This window comes from Talaromyces rugulosus, chromosome III (assembly GCF_013368755.1).
Source record: "Talaromyces rugulosus chromosome III, complete sequence".
Taxonomy (NCBI): Eukaryota; Fungi; Ascomycota; class Eurotiomycetes; order Eurotiales; family Trichocomaceae; genus Talaromyces; species Talaromyces rugulosus.
The window spans coordinates 5,348,380-5,365,167 of record NC_049563.1 but is presented as its reverse complement, the minus strand read 5'-3'; the positions used below and the strand labels follow the sequence as shown (position 1 = coordinate 5,365,167).

Below are 16,788 nucleotides of genomic sequence, written 5' to 3'. Positions count from 1 at the left end.
CTACTTCCAACAGTATGACATACAGAATATCGAACTCTGGGGAATTCCTGCACCATTGTAGTGCATTTCCTGAACATCCAATATTTAGCAAGATTGAAGTTGATATCAGAGGCTATAAAAAAGATGCGAGCAGTGTCGGTTATTCCCGAAAATTTGGCGGTCGTCCTAATTTCCAATTGTGTTTTGATTTCGAATATCGGTGTCAAATAATACGCCCACACGTGCGCGCTGGCCCAGATACCAATCCAATACAAATATGCCCACATACTTCATTGATTCATTGGGATTCTCATGGTAATTACGACTTCCACGTCGATGATTGTAACGGTCGGCCTATGCAAGACATATGTCACAGACCTCATGGAAAGTGAAGGCAGCTTGTTAGTTAAAGTGACGAGGGTGTACGGTGACAGCGAGCTTGATTTGTTGCCATACGTAGGGGGATTGGAGCATTTTTCATATGAAGGAAGTGATTCACCTTCACCATGATGCATGTACAGATAGAACTTTGGTTGGGTTTTGTTTATCTCAATGGGAAAGAGTCGGGTTATCTGTCCCCCTTAATTTGCACGAAATGCCATTCTCACTAATTTCTTTAGTAGTCTCCCATAAGTTATTGCTACGTAATCCATCTCAAGAAACCCACAAGAGTGCCCGTTGGAAGACGATTTCCTTTTTAGGAAATAGTAAGTAGCATTGCGCTAACCACGAATAGGTTAGTGCTTACACTGCCTGGTCATGTCCACCGTCATTAAGCCGTCCAGCTCGTCCATGACGGATCACACTCTGCCTATGTTCTAACAAAATTGCTTACAACATGTCAAATAAAAATATGCACCATCTAACAAATGTCTTTGACAAACATAGCATGACAGAGGTTCCTGGCAAACCATTCGAACCAAGAAGCAAGAGACCGCACTTCAAATCCAGACACGGCTGCTCTAATTGCAAGCAACGGAGAGTCAAGGTATACAGATCCCACACGGTTCCATCCATTGTATTCTGTAGATTCTTTTTTTTCTCACGTATATTTATAGTGTGACGAAAATTATCCCTCATGTAATAGGTGTTTGAACAGAGGAGACGCATGCAGCGGTTCCCGGCGACAATGGCACCATTTCATAAAATCCCCGGCACCTTCGTCATCTTTGACGCCATTGCCACTACCACCAACAAAGGATAACACCATTAACCTTGAGGACATGTACCTATTTCATCATTTTCAGATATCGACCTATCGGACCCTACCCCTTGTGGCTCCCGTGTGGAAAGACGCGGTCGGACTTGCATTCGGATATGACTATCTCATGCATGCTGTTCTATCCGTATCTGCGAGCCATCTCGCTTTCTTGTCAAAAAATACACATTATAAAATACAGTCCCAAAAACACTTGTCCTGCGCCCTCCGCCTTTTCCGAGAGTCGTTAGGTAAGGGAGCCATTGATGATGACTCGGATGCTATTCTCGCTACTTCTGCTTTGATTTACTACGAAGCCTGGTCTAGTCCCGATGCTTTGGCTACGGAAAACCCTACTAAAGAGTCGAATGAAGGGCTTTTATATCGAGCATCGGATGACCAACTGATAGGACTGGCCAGTGGTATGCGACACCTCTTTTCTTCTGACAAGTGGGGTCCGCTATTTAAGATATCCTTATTTTCGCGGACGATCGTACACCGACCTATTAAAGCTATTGAAAGGGTGGCATTGTCTCTAGGGCGCAATCCATTCGAGCTTGAATGTCTTCTTGCCGGATTCTATAACCAACCTGATAAGATTTCCGATTGCCATGCCCGCCAATTACCGGATCAGTTAATTTCAGCCAAGACACAGCCCAGGGAAAGTACATATAGTGATATCCAGCCGACTCCAATTGATTTTCCAATATGTGCATATGATGCATACATGAACGTTGCCGCGCGTCTCTCGATCCTTCTTTCGCTCTTACCAGGAAAAGGAGAAGACTCGACAACTCCAATTGGGGAGAATACATCCTCTTCCGCTCTTGACATACAACCCGAATTGCTATACGACGTCTCAAGAGTGGTTTATACATTCTCTCTCATGTTTCATCCCAATTTTTTGAGTATGCTCCATGACAACGACTCGCGGGCTCTCTTACTTTTGTACTACTTTTACCGGATGGTGCAGGATTTACTGCCGAAACAGGGTTGCTGGTGGGCGTCGGACCGCGCCGAAGTCATGCAGCAGCGCCTAGCGAGGAAATTATGGGGGTGAACCTCGTTTCATGGGAATGTAACATAGTTTAGACGTGTCGATTGATGTACATATATATATATGGTCGAATACTATCACGACTCTTCAATTGATATTGCGTGACGTCATCCCGGTTGGACCTCGAGTCTAACCGCTTACGGGAAGGTGTGCTTACGGTGCATGATTGCCTGTTGACGCCGGACGAAATGGACCGCGTCAACTGATAAAAAGCTCAGCTCTCCATGTCGTCCTTCAACTGAAGAATATTTATCTATACTGCTCTGTTCGCACGTCCTATTGTGATCAGGACGAATAATCTTATCGATTTCAGACTCTCCTGACAACACTAAGCTATGGTGTCTCTCTCCGAGATTCGCGCACACAACGCGACGGTTAAGAGCCTTGGTTCAGGCCTCGTTGCTGTGTTCGGTGCGTACAGCATGCAATGCTATCATATACAATAAGCAGCTGGCTAACTCATTAACAGTTGGTGGCACTAGTGGTATTGGGTTTTCTACAGCTCGCGAGTTCACTCGCCAAGCTGTCGCTCCACACATCTATCTGATCGGCCGCAACGAGTCGCAGGCGTCGTCGATCATCTCAGAACTGCGCTCGATCAACGACTCTGCTACAGTAGACTTTGTCAAAAGCGATATCTCATTGTTGAAAAGTGTGGACGTCGCATGCCAGGAGATTAGCAAAAAGGAGGAGAAGGTCAATCTCCTCTTTATGACCCCTGGAGTCCTTACTATGCAAGGGCGAACTGGTATGAACCCTGTTGATTTTCTTTGCATGTTGCAAACCCAATTCTAATTCTGATTATAGAAACGAGTGAGGGTATTGACAGGAAATTAAGTCTTCACTACTACGCTCGCATGCGTTTCATCCAGAATCTGCTCCCCCAGCTCAATCTCGCAGCCTCCTCAGGCGGTCTCGCGCGAGTCGTTTCCATCCTCGGCCCCGGAAATGAGGGCAAGCTTGTTGAATCCGATTTGGACCTGAAAACAAACTACAATCTACCCAATGCCGCGGGGCATTCCATCACCATGAACTCTTTGTCGTTGGTTCACTACGCCGCTGCCAATCCTGGAGTGAGCTTTTTGCACTGCAATCCGGGTGCCGTGCTGACCAACGCAGCGCGGGAGATCAACCCACTGATTAGAGGCATTATAAGCGGCGCGTTTATGCTGTTGAAACCCTTCCCAACCTCCAGTTTTGGAATTATACCTCTTGCAGAGGCAGGAGAAAGACATTTATACGCGGCGACAAATCCAATCTTTGCGCCAAAGAATCAAAATGCTGAGACTGTCGGCGCAGATGGCGAACGTGGGAGTGGAGCTTACAGAGTGGGATTCGACACTGCAGTTCTCAACGAAAAGAAAGCTTCGTCAATGATGGTGAAGGATTATCTGGATAACGGCGTGGGAAAGAAGGTGTGGGAGCATACAGCTGATATTTTCAGTAAGATTGTCGGATCAGAGGGTGGAAAGTAATGTTTTTTCTAATCGGCCACCTCTGTGTTTTCTGTATAACATTTCACTCGCCCCGCTTAATATAACGCTTAATATAATCCTCATATCTATTATGACTCGCTGGCATTTACCCGCATGTATTTCAACCGCTAATGTAGTCTGCCATGTGGGCCATTGTGGCGCAGAAGAGACATCCGTACATGTCTCGTTCACATGTTCGCCTTGACCCATATATCTTTCGAAGTCACCAGCGTGCTAACTACCATAGCAACGCCGACCTGTGTTGGGGTCGCCTGGATCCATCCAAGAAAGCTTCCCGGCAGCAAAATATCGCATCCGTCAACGATAATACCTTTTACAATGGGTGTCAGGTCCAATTTTGTTTGTTCTGTAGCGGGTGTTTTTTCTGTCTCCGTATTCCCAGATTTCTGAGATTGTTGAGGCTTCCCTCTAAACTCGGGCGGTGGGAAGAAGAGGCTGAATGTCGAACCGATCAAGCTCAGCGCGATGGCGTAGAACCACCATTTGTTGCTTTCAACAAAAGTATCTTTAGCCCAGGGAGTTGCCCAGATTCCCATAGCGTCGAGCTACTCTATTAGCTCTTTCTGTGACTGTGACCGAAGAATAGAAAGCAGGATAACATACAATGGTCAAATCTTCCATCGCATAATAGACACCGAAAACGGACCACTTGGCGACAATAACAATCTTCCGGATGGAATCTGTCCCTGTGAGAGCGGGGACCTGCCACGCCGCATATCCAGAATTGAAAGATTCAATGAATTTGAAAAACCTCAAGTATCGGCGAGCTAAAGCAGCGAATCAGGATGTGGCCGGACAGACTAACAGGGAAGAAACCAACCCAAAGCGATCTGGTTCCTGGCCGATGAACACCCTACAGCATACACAGCATTTGGAATATACGACACGAATATACTAGACGAGAGAATCTGGCAGATCGCCTGGATAAGCCTCAATGTCTTTTCGATGCCGAGAGGATGCCCGTTTGCGAAATTCGAGAACTGTTTCCATGCAGGCTTCGGGGGAGACTGCTGCTGTTGGACAGTCATCTCGTAAATCAATTCAAGCTTACGGAGTATAATTTAAAAGGATAATCGGGGCTGATAGTGCCGTCTATCGAAGAGCGGCTTTTGGAGTGACGTTGTTAAAGGGGAGGAGGGCAGATCCGGCGGGGCCGATTACCAACAACTCGACACTACGCGTGCAGACCCGCAACTTTGCGCTGCCACTGTCAGATCAACAATGAGAACAAGCTTTAACTACGTTTTCTGACTAATCCGACCCAGATTTCTTCGAACAGCAAGGGAAATCAGGCTAGAACTGATTTCGGGCGTGTTTCTTCCCCTGGGCCACAGCAAAGCCACTCGCAGAACACACCCGAATTGGCCTAGCGTACTGAGCTGAGCACGACTACCACCAGCAGTATCCCAAAAGGGAAATTCTAGTTGCATAATTGTATGGGTCTATTCTTTGCTGTCGAGCGTCTGGTTGGTGAAGTATGAGGAGAGGGAATGTTCGCAGAGGTGACCCAAATGGGAAAGCTTCGAGTATCAGGCAACCGCGTAAGGTTTTATAAAGACCTTTTGACTCTGGAAAATGTATAAATGGGGGGATCTTCTGCGACGACTAAGAGGTATGAACTCAATCAAAATCAACATTTTCTCGTATCACTACTCACAAATCAAAGACACCTCGAAAATGGCCTCTGTTCTCGCAACCGGTTTTGTATTGATCGCTGGTATCGCCGCTCTCCCAACAAATGGTCTTCACAATCCTCAAGTTTCAAGAAATTTGAATGGAAGATCGGACCCAGTTCCCGGTGAATCACCTCTGTTTGCGACCTACTTGGGCAAAGAAACGCCTCTTGAACCCAAATATCTCAAACCCATCCCTGCCATCGAGCCAGCCGGCGGAAACGTTTCTTCTGTAAACGACGATAACCTCTTTCAAAACCTCCTCAGTGCCGAGTGGGCAATTTACAGCTTTTATCAACAAGGCGCTGAGGCTTTTTCAACAGCAGACTTTACGAAACTCGGTCTGCCCAACACCACCTATGACCGCATCCAACAGATCCGCGACAACGAGGCCGGTCATATACGCATTTTCCAGGACAGTATTTCCAATCAGTCCCTCAAACCAGGGCCTTGTCAGTATGACTATGGCTTTGACAACAATGCCGAGACATACCTGGCAACACAAGTCTTGCTAGAGCTTTCTAGCATGGCCTTTCTTACAGGGCTCATCGACCAGGCCAAATTGAGCGCTACAAAGTCGGCTTTGGTTGCGATTGCTGAAACTGAATCTCGACACAACTCGTGGGCATTGATTGACGTCTGGAACGTGAACCCATTCGCTGGCCCGTCTGACACCGTCTATCCATATGCGAACCAGATTCTTGATCTCACAAATTCGCTCATCGTGCCAGGAAGCTGTCCAAAGGAGAACCCTCCTTATCCATCTCCAAATCAACATCTCCCGTCGCTGGAGTTTGTCCGGAATTTTACGACTGGTCACCCTGGCGCTCATATCCAATTTACCTTCCCCGATGAGACAAATCAGCCGATTTTTAACAGCGACAAGGAATACCATGCAGTCTTTTTCCATGGAGTGAACAACATTACCGTACCATTTGATACCGCTCAACACACTTCTCGTATCCCAGAGCAATTTGACAAGAAGGTCGGGTTGATTTTGGCCGTTATTGCGAGTGAACCTGGAGCGCCGACTGAGGATACTGTTATTGCTGGGCCACTGATTTTGTTACAGCAGCCAGAATCATTGACACTTCTGGTCTCTTGATTCAGATTTTAATCATGTATGCTATTTCGTGTGGAATAGAGCAAGGATATTACATTACTCAATTTTGTGTCTGTTTCCATAGTTAATGTGTTAGTGGTGAAATTTGTGATCTTTCACTTTGTTCAAAAAGCTCTTAGAGAATATCTGTAAAGACATAATATTACAATTCACTGCATTATATCACTTTTACTGATCACGTGTAATCAACATAGCAAACCAAGAAGTGGAGCAGCGGGGTAGTGAGGTGCTACAGAACAAAGAAAATTGAATATCTCTGTCTTCTATGTCCCTCTTAGTAAGATTCATACTTTGCTCTAAAGCCATGGCGTCTATCAATCAATTTCGAAGCTATCTAAACGTACTAGAAGGTATTTAAGGCTTAAGATTGTTATATTATGCTAGAATTCTTTAGTATTACAATGGGATATCTGATAAAGCCTTGCTCTGTTCCTGTACTCACTAATAAGATGTGTTTGACGTGAAAAGGTGAATAACAGAAGTGGATGGGTGACTTGTGACTTCTGAATCACGTGCCCCCCTCTGTTTGCCCTGCTCGCTTATACTGGGCCACTCTCACTCACACAGACCCAAAACACGATCGGCACTCCTCTGAGATGATGAAATAACCACCTGGCCTATCCCCCATGGACACCTTACCAGACCTCCTGAAGGAGGCTGCCCTTAAGCTGCATCACTCCAAACCACCTCCGCCAGAAGACTTCACAACAGACTCACTTCAAACAGAGCTGTTTAAGGAGCAGAAGTATGCAAAACTTGCTGCCAGTCAAAAAGGGAAAAAGCCGCGACAACGCTCTACACGTGCTGACCTGATCGATAACCAGCAAAAAGACCAGGCTTTAGACACTAAAGAGCTACCTAGCGACTATGTTAAAGCCTTTAAGACTGTTATTACAAGTGAATACAAACCATCGTCAAAAGGACTGGATAGTCTCACACCAATCACTGTGAATGATCTCCTTGTTGGGATCATTCATAGAAACAACTACATTGTTTTGCGGTAAGTGGCAATCAGCCTAAGTTTAGATGACAGTTACTAACAAGATAACAGAACGATCACAGACCCTGTCCGTAAAACAGGCATCAAGACTATCGTTGAAGATCACGAAGGTCTGGCTGACACACTTACACTATTCAATGTGAACTATGACCTCGACGATCAGGCATTTTTACCAATCAACTCGTATGTGTTGATCCGGGCTCCATATTATACCCTCGGTGTATATGGCTACTATGGTGTACGGTGTGACCATCCTTCAGATATTATTATGCTTCACCATGAACATAATCTTGTCAAGCAGTTTTCATGGCCCGCACTGCCAGAAAACATGGACACCGTTTTGACTTGCGAAGTGTTGAAGGACCAAGGTAACACTCTCTTCAGCGAAAAAAAACACCAGTGGGCCTGTACAAAGTACACAACAGCACTACAGCAAAACGAGTCTTTGAAGGAGCAAAACCTCGACATGTGGGTTGCGTTACATTCAAACAGGGCTGTCTGTCGCCTCAAGATATTTCAATACGAAGGCGCAATCAGTGATTGTGAGGAGGTATTAAAATGTCTTCCAAAGAACAAAAAAGCAATGTTTTTGAAAGCGCGGGCTTTTTACTTCCTTCGACGGTTCGATAAGTCAGCTAGAGCCTGTGAGGATTTGATCGCCGAGTACCCAGATCTGGACGAAGCAAACAACCTCTTGGACGAATGTTTGGATCGTCTGAGGGAGTCCTCCCGGGGAGACTATGACTTTCGTAGCATGGAAGACAAAGCCCGTTCGGAAGACGTAGCTCGCCTAGATCATGCCGACTACATTGGTCCTGTGCAGATCCTCCAATGCCGCGACCCTGCCAAAGGAAGGGGGCTCTTTGCGACACGAGACATTCGCCAAGGTGAGCTTTTGCTCTGCGAAAAGGCCTTTGTGGTTACGACCGATACCCCGAAAAGGTATTATTTGACTTTCAACACTGTCCGTAAGGAAGTGTTCAGCGGCCCAAGAGCTCAACTGCCTTGTCAACTAATCCGCTTCATTTACGACAACCCGTCCACAGCTAATTCTATCATGCAACTCGACTCAGGCGGTAGAGGCAAGCGGTCCTCGAACATCCGTTATACACCGGAGGGCCAGCCAATAATCGATGCTTTCACTGTAAGCAACATTGTCGGCAACAATTTGCTTGAGCTCGAAGGTGTCCCTCTAGGTTTAGAAGAGAAGGAAGAGCCGAAAGAGAAAGAAAAGGATGATCAGCGCGAGACATGGGGTGGTGCATGTGGTGTATGGGTCATGACATCTCACATGAACCACAGCTGTTTAGAAAACGTGGGCCGCACCTTCATTGGAGACTTTGTGATTGTCAGAGCCACTAAAGGTATCAAAAAAGGCGATGAGTTGTTCCAGTCGTACGCTGATGTCACCAAGCCACTCAAGGACAGACAGTACATCTTCAAAAAAATGGGCTTCATGTGCAAGTGTGCTATGTGCAGGTATCAGACATACATGTCTACAAAAGAGAACCAGGAGAGAGAAAAGGCTGTGAAAAATTTCACAAAATTCCAAGACGCAAGCACCAAGAAGATCGCGAAGATGAGCCCAGATCTGGCTCCTCAAGTGCGGAAGCATATTGATATCATTTTCCACACCTACTCAAACCCTGCATTCTGCACAGAGCTGTTGAGGCCATATGGAGTTTTGTCCACCCTGCAGTTCACATCTAACCATTTGAAAGGATGTGCCAATAGCCTGTGCAGGATCGTGGAGCTGGTTGCTGGATGTGATCCCCTCGCAGATGAGGAATTTGAACCCAAACTGTGGCTATCTGAGTACGTTTACTATTTTTTGTACTTGTGCATTGTCTTTGACCTCCTCGAAGACAAGAAGAATTATGAAAATTGTTGGAAGAAGGCGAAAATGATTCTAGGGATCCTTTCTGGAGTTGGCTATGAATCTGCTCGAATTGAGGAAGCGATTCGGTGCTTTCGGCACAGCATGCGCCTCTATTGATTGGTAGCAGGATTTGGTTTTCACTAGATGTGTCAGGAACAGTTGGAGAGTGGAATCAAGGTGTTATGCGAGGCTTGATGCATGTAATTGAAGACGATTTCTCATCCTAGTATGGGATCCTGTCATCAACTGTGCCGTCAAAGCTAGGTGAATTTTCAATTGAAGTTTTTCGTTCTTTCGATTAATCCGCTTGGAAGAGAAGATACTAAAATGCCAATTGATTCAATTGTAAACATTTCTTTCTTACTATCCCAACTTCAAACAATATTTCCTCAAATCTCCCCTCTGGGCTCTAGGCATTACACTTGTTCTTGGAATAGTTACTAACGACGTCCCGTCGTACGAGGTACCACAACATTCTCAAAGTAATTTTCCTTGGCCATCTGGACTGCCACTCCTGTCCACTCGTCGAGGTTCTCCTCTGGCAGTCCCAAATCAGCATTGCTGCTACTGGGATTGATACCAGGAGCATCCGGGAAGAAAAAACGCGAATACAACATTAAACCGAAGCCACGACGATCGCCTGACTGTAGCATGGACTTGCCCGTTTCGAAACGCGCCTTGACGGACTCGTTGCTGATTTTCCAGTCATCTTTCTTCGTTCCTGTTACACGCAGTAAAGACTCAAACATCTCCTGCTGGTTGACTTTAAACGACGAGAAGTAAACTAGTTCGTTTTTGTATTGTGAAAGGTAAGGCCTCTTGTCGCTCTCGTTCTCGGGGAGCACTTTGAGTGACAAGAGGTTCGCCACAGCACGGCCAACTTGTGGCCAGGTGCTCGTATTGATTTGCTGGGTGCCATCGTCAAAAAAAGTCACGGTGCGGTTGTTGATATCGAATCCATAGGACCACGAGCCGACCGAAAGACTGTACTCATACCAGAAACCGGACACAATGCCAATCCATGAGCTCGTTCCGAGCTCCTCGATCTGCTTACGAATGTTCTGCTTCTGGATTCCCATCTTGATGTCCTGGTTGACTGCATCATTGTTTGATCCACTGCCAAATTCGTTAGGCAGAACCCATGGGACACCTGCTTCAGCAGCCGCTTTGTTCAGCTTCTCGGCTTCGTCCGTAACAGTTACTGCCAGGGTAACAATGAGGACGTCTTGGCCTTTGAGAGCCTCGACAAGGGTGCTTGGCTCGTTGTAGTCGACCTTCTTAATTTCGACCCCTTCTGGGACGACGCTTGTGCTCTCTTGGCGAGTGAGGGCCGTGATTTTGAAGTGCCTTTTTTGAAGAAGGGCTTCAGTGATGAATTTGCCAACCTGTCCGCCAGCCTGTTCGTTCAATCAATCAGCCAAGTTCTAATAGATGTTTTCTTCAGAGTTCAAATATTCTGAGCCGAGTACGTACACCAACAATTGCCACCTTTTCAATGTTGTTCTTGAAGCCGGCCGGCTGGTCTTTTGCGTAGAGAGTTGCCATTTTTATGAAGTTGTTGCGTAACTTTTAAATTTCTTTAGGCGATGCTTCGAGGTTTCAAGTAGAATAAACTGACTTCTTTATCTCAAAAGAGTATAATCTCAACCCAGGAGCTTCCCTAACTTTATATCTTGGCAATGTTGTATAAGGGTTCATCAACATGCTCTGTGTAGTATGTCGGTGATGATTCCTACGGAATTACGTCCCCAATCTCCGTATAATTATCTCCTGTGATCTAAGTTGTTTTTTATTTGCCGCAATATTGGCTAGATCTCGCACAAACATGACACTGATGAGTTACTTAGATCAACGGAGCTACTAGCCGGAGGTCCTTATTGGAAGAAGCAAGTACCCACGTCCACCTTAAGAAAATGTCGGTCGGAATTCATCGATAAATTGCCGATAGTAGGTCTTGTTTGACTTTGCATGACTAGGGGTTCAATAAATGATTGGTTGATGGCACGGGGAATAATTTTCCATATATCCCCAGCAGGAATTCGGATATAACGGGGATAACCGGCACGGACTGGGGATTTCTTTCTCGAAGCTCACCGGGTGGAAATTCAAGGACAGTGCTACTATTGTTAAATTAGATACTGTTTTGAAACACATGCACTACCTTACTTGGCAAATTTATCTTCAGCTGTGACGTTGTTGTGGGTGCAAAGTTTACCATGATACCATGGGGCCAAATCAACCCACACCTACAAGATGTTAATTTATCAATGATTGAATCATATTACCTCATTGAGGAATCTTTTGAAAATAAGTATTGTTAATTTTATTCTTTTCTAACCAATTACTAATAAATTTTAAAAAGTGCTCAAGAATTTTAGCTAAGGCCACACGGCCGTTAGTATAGGAAGTCCATCAATTGATATCGTTAATTTATTCAAGTGTCTATGCACAAATTGATTTTATTTTTAGATAACATCAAATATCATATTATGATAATATTCTGGTTCAATTTCACATGTGTGTGAACCCCTTTTTGGGATGCCAGTTATACTGCATGTTCCTTCCTTTTCAATGAACATTTCCCTTCTTGGTAAGTTCGACGTCGTTAGATCAACGGGGAAACCTATTTATTTAGCATTCAACATTTGAAGGCCTGAAGATACATTCTGTTAATTACATCTGTAAATAGCTCTTAAATTATCACTTGCCTGTACGAGATCAATATTGAATTGAAGCCTTACTGCTTCGTATATCGTACCCGTAAGTTTGTTGGTTTCAATTTTAATGAGTATAGGATATATAATCAACTTAGTGCAGGCTAAATAAGTACATATTGGCACTTTTACTATATCTAACATCAATCGATTGAAAGAGAAACTAACTAATCTATTGATATCAATTGATGTATACCGAAATGATGTGATATATTTTGACAGTCCACTATGATATTAAATGTTGACATGAACCCGCCAATGTATTGTACAACATTCAAGGATTAATTGATTTGAAAATTCCATCTGCAATATTACCCAGGGAATGACAGATTTTTTAGTTCAAACATTTGAAAACAACATTATTGTAAGTAGGATGGAAATCGCTAGGGGTTATATCTTTTTCCACTAGGCCAAAAAGGGTTGCACCATTTTTAGTAAAAGCAATATCAGCCCTCGACCTCACTACACCCAACCACCTTTGCTACGAGTCGGTATGTCTGTCGAACTAATATCAAATGCCTGCCGAGATGATCAAGGTCAGTATTTCACTCGACTGCGTCCGTGCTCACTATGTGAAGTAGGCTAACTTAAATAAACGCCAGTGTCGCCCTCCATTGAACTTCCCTGGCTTCAGCGACCGATGAAAACTCATGGCCCCTACGCGTTCACTGAAGAAGAAATGAAATCGGCCAAAAGAAGTCAACTCGTCCAGGTCCTGGATTCTGCGCCGACCATATGGCAAAATGGCAGGGTTAAGATCGTTCGTATTGCTGACAATGCTGTCGTCAAGTATGGATATGACGTTAAGCTTAGAGAAGCTAGGGCTATGGCATTCGTGGCTCAGCATACCACAATCCGGCTTCCACAGCTTTTCGATGCGTGGATGGAACACGGGGACAAAGACCTGGATGGTGAAACTGAGATTTGCTTCATCGTTATGAGTTACATAGACGGACGGTTGCTTGACGAGATCTGGCCCGAACTAGATGATGTCCATCGGGACGATATCCAACAGCAATTGCATTATTTTATATGTGAACTCCGCCAAACCGAGAGCGAATACCCAGGGCCGATTGGTGGTGGTGTGTGCGAAGGTGCTTTCTTTACTGACTATGGTGCCGGGCCTTTTACCTCAAAGGAGGAAATGGAGGCGTGGTTTGATGAAAGACTTGCTGTCTGCCGTGATTTTGGCGTTGCAAAGCAAGCGCAGCGAGAGTTTCGCGGGGAGTTCCAGCGCCTGGTCATGTGTCACATGGATCTACACCAACGCAATATTATCATCGATTGTCATGGGAGGGCTTGGTTAATTGACTGGGGCTACGCAGGAATGTATCCAGCATATTTTGAAACGGCCACCACTACAAAGCATAGCAGAGAACCATACTTTGCACACCTATTGGATCTACTAGGGGATAGCGAGGCGGTTGGTCGCCTGTTTGCAATATCCTTTGCATTGACTACGGGAGCATTTTGCAAACCTCGCCTTAGTTCTGACCCTCCTTTGGCCCTTGCTTAACAAAAAAGAAACCATTATAAATCTCTCCCCGGGTCGTGGTCGGTGCATGAAGTCGTGCCGCCGCATATGCAAGCTACAACCAAGTCACGTCCAACACGGCGACTGGCAGGTCAAAGCTCAGCACGGAGCATTAGGAAGACGCTCTCGCCCAATTTGTCCCATTGCTTTTGTATTTTGACTTGTTTCTTTCAACTATACCATCGGCTTCTGGGAGCTACAAGTCATCCGTGCCTGTTACTCCCAGGAGCGAGCCAGATCGTGCCTGGGCTCTCTGCCCCTGGTGCTAGGGCCGGAGAGAATTCAGATTTCTTGTTTCTAGGAAAACGCATTCATGTAGCGCTCTGGGAACCATGGTAGCAACTGCCAAGGGTCGTGCCGGGGAACTCTACCATGGGCCGTAAAGCAACCATATTTTTCGACAATCTCAAGCTGGAATGGAAAGTCCATCTGCTTCGTAGTCTATTTAACATCGGCTAGCACATTCGCAAGCATGGGAGTCCAACTTACCGATATGCAAGCTAATATAGACCACGCTAGTTTCATAATCGCAGGCTGTAGTTCACCGGCAAAAATCCAGCCACTGTCGCCGATACCCCCATAACCAATGTAATTCGAGATGTGCAAAAGGTACCGATTGGGTCTCGTAACTCTTCCCAGATTTCTGAGTTACGGCGTCAACTAGAGAAGAGAGACGGCGAGAGTAAGAGTCATCGTCCCCAGAGGATTCATAGCTACCAGGACTGTATAGCTTGGACTTAAAGTTCTACATGTCTCTAATGTAGTGGATCTTCGGATCTTAGCGACGCCACGATCTTGCTGTCAGATTGATAAATGAGTGCGAAACCAATGACCAAGGAAAAAAATGATAGGAGGGAAGGGCCGTGAAAATTAAAAATAGAGGCGTTTAGGCGGTCGACCAATGACACACCATCAAGAATATTAAGAAGGCCGGATAGGATAATTATTCTCTTGTTCTATATTAGTATTATCTCTGGGTTCCATTCGAGCAGCCTCGACGCACTCTAGTAAAACAATACAGTCCGCTGCTTTCCCAACGATAAGTATTTTGTTTTCAATCAGCAAGAGCGATCTAATTCACCGAACCACCTAGTCAGGTTTCGAGTGACATAGTAGGGATTGAGGCTACATATCTGACCTAAAATTCTCATACCAATTGATTTATACAGTCGAGCATCACCAGACATCAAATAACCGCCACAGCTGATAGAGGGTTGAATAACAAGTGCATGTAAGTATGTCTGGCAAAACATGGACTAATCTACTTTCAGTCTAGCGGACAATAGACTTGTCTATATTTGGCACGGTCTAACCCAAAATAGAAAGGTTTACGATAGCGCTGGCTCGAAATAGCACGCCAAACCCAATCGAGAAGAGCCTCATTATTGACCAGCGCAGACGACTCAACTTTCAATGTCGCTTTCTCCTGAGCTTCTTTCTCCCCCATTTTCCGAAAGAGAAATCAGTCAGTCAATAAGAGTGGCCTTGATCAACCGCGATATTGAATAGAAACGGCTTTCTAAGTGACTGCAACCATCGAAATGCCATCACGACGTACTCATCTCAAGCGACGCCATGGCTGCTTGGTGTGCAAGGCACGTAAAGTCAAGGTAGGTAATCACGACGACTTAGCTATTTTTTTTCTGCTCTATGTCCTGGGTCCTGCACCTGCGACTACCCAATCAAGAGGCTACAGCTGTCCAACTAGAACCCCCAAGCTTGATTTGATCCTAACTAACAATGGATAGTGTGATCTTCAGCGGCCAGCGTGCAGCCATTGCTCGAAGCGGGGGGAATACTGTGTCTATAATACTGATGAGTACCGTTCTATTCAATTCATCGTGTATATGGACAACAGCAAGAGTAGAGGGTATGACTATGGCGCTCCTTATCGTAGCAATAATGTCTTGCTGACACCATCGCCATCGCCGCCATCGTCTCATACCCACACTCACATCCCTTGTTATTCCCCACTACCTCGACATGTCTTCAACACGGAACTATCACTGCTAGAGCACTATACGTCCCGAGTCAGCTTTACTCTAACCGACCGAGAAGACGTCCAGAACCTATATGCATCACTCGTCGTCGACATGAGCTTTGAAAAGACATTTCTCGCGCACAGCATCCTTGCCACCGCTGCAGTTCACAAGATGCACACCGAAAGCATGACAGAGGACCAGCTGAGCCACTGCCAGTACCTGAGCCTCCACCACCAAAACGCCGCCATGGCTTTGATTCGGCTACAGGTCGCCGACCTGACGGCTGAGAACTGCGAAGCTCTCTATATCTCAGCGGGCTTGATCTTCATTCTCAACTTGACTTGTGCGCCGCTTGCAAACCCGTCAATGATGATTGACAGGTTTGTCGAGCTCTGCGAGCTAGCGCGCGGCGCCGGAGCGGTTATCGAGCAGAGCTCGCCGACACTCAAGACCGGTCGACTAAAGGCATTTTTCAATTTTGTCAAGTGGGATCATCCCATGTCGGGTTCTGGCGACCAGCCCGCGAGGACGCCGTTGAGTGCAAAGCTGGAGAAAACGGTGGAGTCGCTGCCAAGTGAAATGGATCATTTGAAGGATATCTATCGTGCAGCTCTTCGCTGCCTCAACATCACCATAACGGCTGTGATTGCTAACCGTGCGCATCCGGCGATTATATTTATGTGGTTTGTGATTTTGGACCGCCAGTATATCACGCTAGTTGCTGCGAGGGACTGGGTTGCTTTACAGATTCTCGAGTGTTATGGCGAGTACGCGCGTTGTTTACCGGAAAGATGGTGGTCTAGGCAGTGGGGGAGAGATCTTGTTTTGGGTGTTCGATGTGTTTTGGAAAATCAGAATGAGACTAATATTTCTAGCTTTCAGTCTCAGGAGTTGGAGACCTGTGTTACCGGGTGATTGAATTGCTTGAATACCGACATATATGCACATATCAAGCACCAGTTGAATCTGGTGTGTCTAGGAGACTGCGTTGGACCTATCCTACACTCAGTTGGATCCGACAGCGAAAAATACAGCTTCTTCAAATCAGCTTGTGATCCTTGGAGCAAACTGGATTGAACCTGCCAAATCAATGGCGATATCTCTGGAAATTGCAAGACGCAAGCGAACCGAATCCAAGTGTCGAGTAGGAATT

General features: G+C 45.7%; 7 protein-coding genes across 7 annotated transcripts; 5 read left to right on the top strand and 2 right to left on the bottom strand.

The window, feature by feature from the left end:
• Positions 1–1,202: 1,202 nt before the first annotated feature.
• Positions 1,203–3,709, top strand: TRUGW13939_06641 (uncharacterized protein; the record flags this gene model as incomplete). Its single annotated transcript, XM_035489792.1, has 6 exons — positions 1,203–1,325; positions 1,380–2,085; positions 2,151–2,255; positions 2,568–2,645; positions 2,704–2,982; positions 3,042–3,709. 6 exons carry the CDS (start codon positions 1,203–1,205, stop codon positions 3,707–3,709), a joined length of 1,959 nt encoding a protein of 652 aa, XP_035345685.1.
• A 188-nt stretch (positions 3,710–3,897) lies between these two features.
• Positions 3,898–4,758, bottom strand: TRUGW13939_06640 (uncharacterized protein; the record flags this gene model as incomplete). Its single annotated transcript, XM_035489791.1, has 3 exons — positions 3,898–4,275; positions 4,334–4,497; positions 4,551–4,758. The coding sequence occupies 3 exons, from the start codon at positions 4,756–4,758 to the stop codon at positions 3,898–3,900; spliced, it is 750 nt and encodes a 249-aa protein (XP_035345684.1).
• Positions 4,759–5,407: 649 nt separating this feature from the next.
• TRUGW13939_06639 (uncharacterized protein) lies at positions 5,408–6,508 on the top strand (the record flags this gene model as incomplete). Its single annotated transcript, XM_035489790.1, has 1 exon — positions 5,408–6,508. One exon carries the CDS (start codon positions 5,408–5,410, stop codon positions 6,506–6,508), a length of 1,101 nt encoding a protein of 366 aa, XP_035345683.1.
• Positions 6,509–7,152: 644 nt separating this feature from the next.
• TRUGW13939_06638 (uncharacterized protein) lies at positions 7,153–9,522 on the top strand (the record flags this gene model as incomplete). The annotated part of the gene is made up of 2 exons (XM_035489789.1): positions 7,153–7,526; positions 7,578–9,522. 2 exons carry the CDS (start codon positions 7,153–7,155, stop codon positions 9,520–9,522), a joined length of 2,319 nt encoding a protein of 772 aa, XP_035345682.1.
• Positions 9,523–9,845: 323 nt separating this feature from the next.
• TRUGW13939_06637 (uncharacterized protein) lies at positions 9,846–10,950 on the bottom strand (the record flags this gene model as incomplete). Its single annotated transcript, XM_035489788.1, has 2 exons — positions 9,846–10,802; positions 10,879–10,950. The coding sequence occupies 2 exons, from the start codon at positions 10,948–10,950 to the stop codon at positions 9,846–9,848; spliced, it is 1,029 nt and encodes a 342-aa protein (XP_035345681.1).
• Positions 10,951–12,798: 1,848 nt separating this feature from the next.
• TRUGW13939_06636 (uncharacterized protein) lies at positions 12,799–13,635 on the top strand (the record flags this gene model as incomplete). The annotated part of the gene is made up of 1 exon (XM_035489787.1): positions 12,799–13,635. The coding sequence occupies one exon, from the start codon at positions 12,799–12,801 to the stop codon at positions 13,633–13,635; it is 837 nt and encodes a 278-aa protein (XP_035345680.1).
• A 1,559-nt stretch (positions 13,636–15,194) lies between these two features.
• TRUGW13939_06635 (uncharacterized protein) lies at positions 15,195–16,550 on the top strand (the record flags this gene model as incomplete). Its single annotated transcript, XM_035489786.1, has 2 exons — positions 15,195–15,263; positions 15,402–16,550. The coding sequence occupies 2 exons, from the start codon at positions 15,195–15,197 to the stop codon at positions 16,548–16,550; spliced, it is 1,218 nt and encodes a 405-aa protein (XP_035345679.1).
• Positions 16,551–16,788: the final 238 nt, after the last annotated feature.